The sequence below is a fragment of the Apis dorsata genome, unplaced genomic scaffold, assembly GCF_000469605.1.
Source record: "Apis dorsata unplaced genomic scaffold, Apis dorsata 1.3 scaffold_168, whole genome shotgun sequence".
Classification (NCBI taxonomy): Eukaryota; Metazoa; Arthropoda; class Insecta; order Hymenoptera; family Apidae; genus Apis; species Apis dorsata.
In genome coordinates this window covers 239,682-244,055 of record NW_006263456.1, presented here as the reverse complement: position 1 = coordinate 244,055, position 4,374 = coordinate 239,682, and the positions used below count along the sequence as shown (strand labels likewise).

Genomic DNA, 4,374 nt, shown 5'->3' with positions numbered 1-4,374 from the left:
TTTAAAAAAAAAAAAAAAAAAAAAAAAAAGAGTTCGATATGCACGGAAGATAAGATAGGAACTTATATTACCGATAAAATGTAAAAATTATTTTCTTTTTTTTACATTTTTTTACAACTCGTAGGAAAAATTTTTGTTCGTTATTAAAGTTTTCTTATTAGATTTATTTGATCATTTTAAATGAAATGTGCGCTTCGCGTGCGGAACATATATGTATTTTAATTAAATTAGTTGAATATAATTTTTTGAGAAAGCTAAATAATTCAATACGAGGGAAAATATATTATTAAAATTCAATTTTCCGCAGAAAATATTTATATTGTAACTAAATTAAATTTTTAACAGATTCAGTTATTCCCGGTTAATTGCTATCGAAAATTAATTTTCGTGAAACTGATGCGCCTGACAATGTAGAGGCTGAAAGAAACTTTGCATCCTTGCTAAAGTTTCATCGATCATGGAACGTAGGACAAGTTACACACTTCAGTAAAGACACACTAAAGGTGCAATAAAGAAGAGAACACGATACCTCCTTAGAGGAACAATATTCAAAAATTATAAATTAGTTAATTATTAATTAATTATTACTAACTTTTATTTAATTTTTATAAAATATATACTTCACGAATTTTATAAATTATATTATAAAAAGTTGAATATATATTCATTATTCGCGAAGATAAATTTTCCATGAAACGAGAAATTGAAAATAATATTTTTTACGTCGATCTATTACAAAAATTCTTTCACAAAATTAAAATATAATCTCTCTCTTTCTCTCTCTCTCTTTATTTTTATCTCATACTATGCACAACATTCAAATTTCATATTCCACGTAACAATTTACTATCAAGGCTTGCAAAATATTTTCTCCAACTCTCTTTATCGAGCTATGCAACAATAAATATTTAACAAATATCTAGAGAAAAAAAAAATACATATTTATATATCGAAAAATACGATATAACGACCATATATTTCCAATAATCGATTAACGCCTCTCCGTTCGGCTCGCGATAAAAGTTTCAATTCGAGGGAAGTATCGAGCGAATAATACGATGCTACCATAATGGCGGGTGTACTCACCCTTCGAATCGAGTTCACTCCGTACACGCATACTCTACGAAATTGTTTCCTCTTCCTCGTAATACACTCCACAGTATTCACAAAACCATACCGAAGCCTTGTTTCGACCGATGAAGAAAGAGAATCGTGCCAAGGCACGCGGCTACGACAGCAATTCCATTTTGATATCATGAATATTTCCAGCTGCGGGCTCGTCGTCGTGCTTACTCGTCGTGGTCGACTTAACTGGCACGATTTCGTGCTTTCTATTACCCACGTAAACAGCCTCGTATCTCGTATTCCCCTTTACACGAGCGATTCAAAGGAACTATACGTCATATACATATATCTAAAGGATCGTTATTAATTATTATGGCTTCGTGGAACGATCATCCATGACGTGATTCGTCGCAATAATTCTCTTCTCTGTCCTCGTTCTATTATTCGCCTTTCTTAATAAGATAAATCTTATTAATCCTTTTACAAATGTCTGTAACAAATACGAGTGCATGATAATGATGAATGCGAGTGATATCTTTGAAGATACCTCGACTGTGTTTTCATTTAAGTTGAGATAATTTTTTAAAATAAAAATCAAATTGCAAGTTTCCAATGATGATATGGTAATAAATGTAGATCTTTTGAGGTATAGCAAGAGAATTAGTTTGAAAATATTATGGGTGTCTTTTTCTTTCTAAGGATTTTAATATTTGAGATTTTGAGTATTGTAAGTAAAAAAACATTCGAAATTTGATGAAATATTCTCGTCCTCACTCTACTCTGATTATAGATCCTCTAATTTCAATTTTCCTCTCGCTTCCTCCTTTTCTCTATATGCATACATTCGTAACTAGTGACTTCAATAGTGGTCCCAAAATTAGGGGCAATTAGTCTCATTAGTTCGCCTGGTGAACACGACTGGCATCTATTCATATTCAAACACTCACATTCATACCCTAAATGATATTCGAATTAGGTGAGTTATGTTGGAGATCATTAACTGAAGGGTAATCGCTAATTATAATAATACTGGTTTGAAAATACCCGCGACCTCAAAGAAATTCATGTTATTTTAGACGAGATTATTATCTACTATTTCTGTTTGTCATTAATCTAATAATAGATCCATAGTTTGTTCCATAAGAAATATACTTTGAAATCTGAAATTTATTTTTTTTAATTTTAAATGATATCTATCAAATATTGTTTTTTCAATAAAAATTCTTAATATGTAATTTTTTTCCAAACTTTTTTATAATATTTAATTATTTCAAATATTTATACAGCATACTTTTTCCAAATTTAATCACACAGAATTAAATCATATTGATAAATATAAATATAAATGAATCTATTATTTAATCAAACAATTATCTATCAAATATTGTTTTCTTAATAAAAATTCTTAATATGTAATTTTTTTCCAAACTTTTTTATAATATTTAATTATTTCAAATATTTATACAGCATACTTTTTCCAAATTTAATCACACAGAATTAAATCATATTGATAAATATAAATATAAATGAATTTATTATTTAATCAAACAATTATCTATCAAATATTGTTTTCTTAATAAAAATTCTTAATATGTAATTTTTTTCCAAACATTTTTATAATATTTAATTATTTCAAATATTTATACAGCATACTTTTTCCAAATTTAATCATACAGAATTAAATCATATTGATAAATATAAATATAAATGAATTTATTATTTAATCAAACAATTATCTATCAAATATTGTTTTCTTAATAAAAATTCTTAATATGTAATTTTTTTCCAAAATTTTTTATAATATTTAATTATTTCAAATATTTATACAGCATACTTTTTCCAAATTTAATCATACAGAATTAAATCATATTGATAAATATAAATATAAATGAATTTATTATTTAATCAAACAATTATCTATCAAATATTGTTTTCTTAATAAAAATTCTTAATATGTAATTTTTTTCCAAAATTTTTTATAATATTTAATTATTTCAAATATTTATACAGCATACTTTTTCCAAATTTAATCATACAGAATTAAATCATATTGATAAATATAAATATAAATGAGTCTATTATTTAATCAAACAATTAAGGACATTTAATTATTTCTAATGTAGAGTCTATATAATCTTCATATTGAAGATGTATATATTTATCATACCTTATTTTTTTTCTTCTTAGGGATGCTCGTCGCCGCTGGTTGTGAAATTTGCAGATACGCAGAAGGAAAAGGACCAGAAGAGGATGCAACAACTTCAGACGAATCTTTGGAATATAGCAGGAGTCAATATGGCGCCGCATTACCTGACCGTCTGTACCTTTAATATTTCATAACCGACCTTTTTACTCGATATCAAAGAGCCCATTTGCATCGAGAATGAAATACTTTCTCGTAAATTTATTTCCCTAGAATCTTTCAAATTACGCGCGTAGACTTTACGTGAATCAAAAAGCATTTCGTGTCCATACGAAAAAGGAGGAAATTATATGATAAAACCTGATATAGAACGTATAATTTCTTGATGCGAATTTTATATACCTGAAACCAATTATAATATTATTTTTGACGTATAAATATAATTCTCGAATGCAAAAAATATTTTAATTTTTCTTATAATTTAAATTTCGTCTCAATTTGCAACTGAAACGATCCAAAATTAGAAAAAATATATAATAAATCGAAGACTTTTAAATATTTTTATATTAAATCATCTGAAAATATTTGAAAAATATTAGATATTATATTAAAATCATATACTTTGTATACATATATGTATTAATTTAGCTATTTAGTTATATGCACTTAATATATTTATCACATGGACTGTTTTCGATGGAAAAGTTTTTGCTAGAATTTCCATTCAGCCAGCCAACGTTTTTAATGTATATAGAACAAGTAACAGCATTGATGAGTAATACACGCGATCTGAATGGAAAGTCACGGCACAGCATGGAATAGTATTAAGTCGAATTTAGCGCACAAACATTGCTTCGAGATAAATGGTATCCATTATTCACAAGTATAACTCAATCAAAGACATAATCATTTGAATGTATATCATTTCTATTATTTCGATAAATTATATATTAATTCCACAATTCGAAAAAATCTTATATTTCAAAATTTACGTATCGAGAATCCATTAACCTAACCTATTAATATTATCGAACAACTTAACGCGTGATATCATTCCACAAACATTAATGACGTTTAAAAGAAGAAGGATGAAAACACCTTATTCATCGAAAATTGTGTCTGCTTGCAGAACGATACGCCAGCTTTGGCTCCCGCCTCGCTGCAGC

At 27.1% G+C, this 4,374-nt stretch overlaps 1 protein-coding gene across 1 annotated transcript in view; it reads left to right on the top strand.

Annotated features, from left to right (window-relative positions):
* The window catches only part of LOC102677099 (CUGBP Elav-like family member 2), a 197,121-nt gene that overhangs the window by 177,810 nt on the left and 14,937 nt on the right, over positions 1 to 4,374 (top strand). The window contains exons 7-8 of the mRNA XM_031509662.1: positions 3,253 to 3,381; positions 4,338 to 4,372. Of these exons, the coding sequence (XP_031365522.1) occupies positions 3,253 to 3,381; positions 4,338 to 4,372 (164 nt within the window). The remainder of the gene's footprint in view (positions 1 to 3,252; positions 3,382 to 4,337; positions 4,373 to 4,374) is intronic.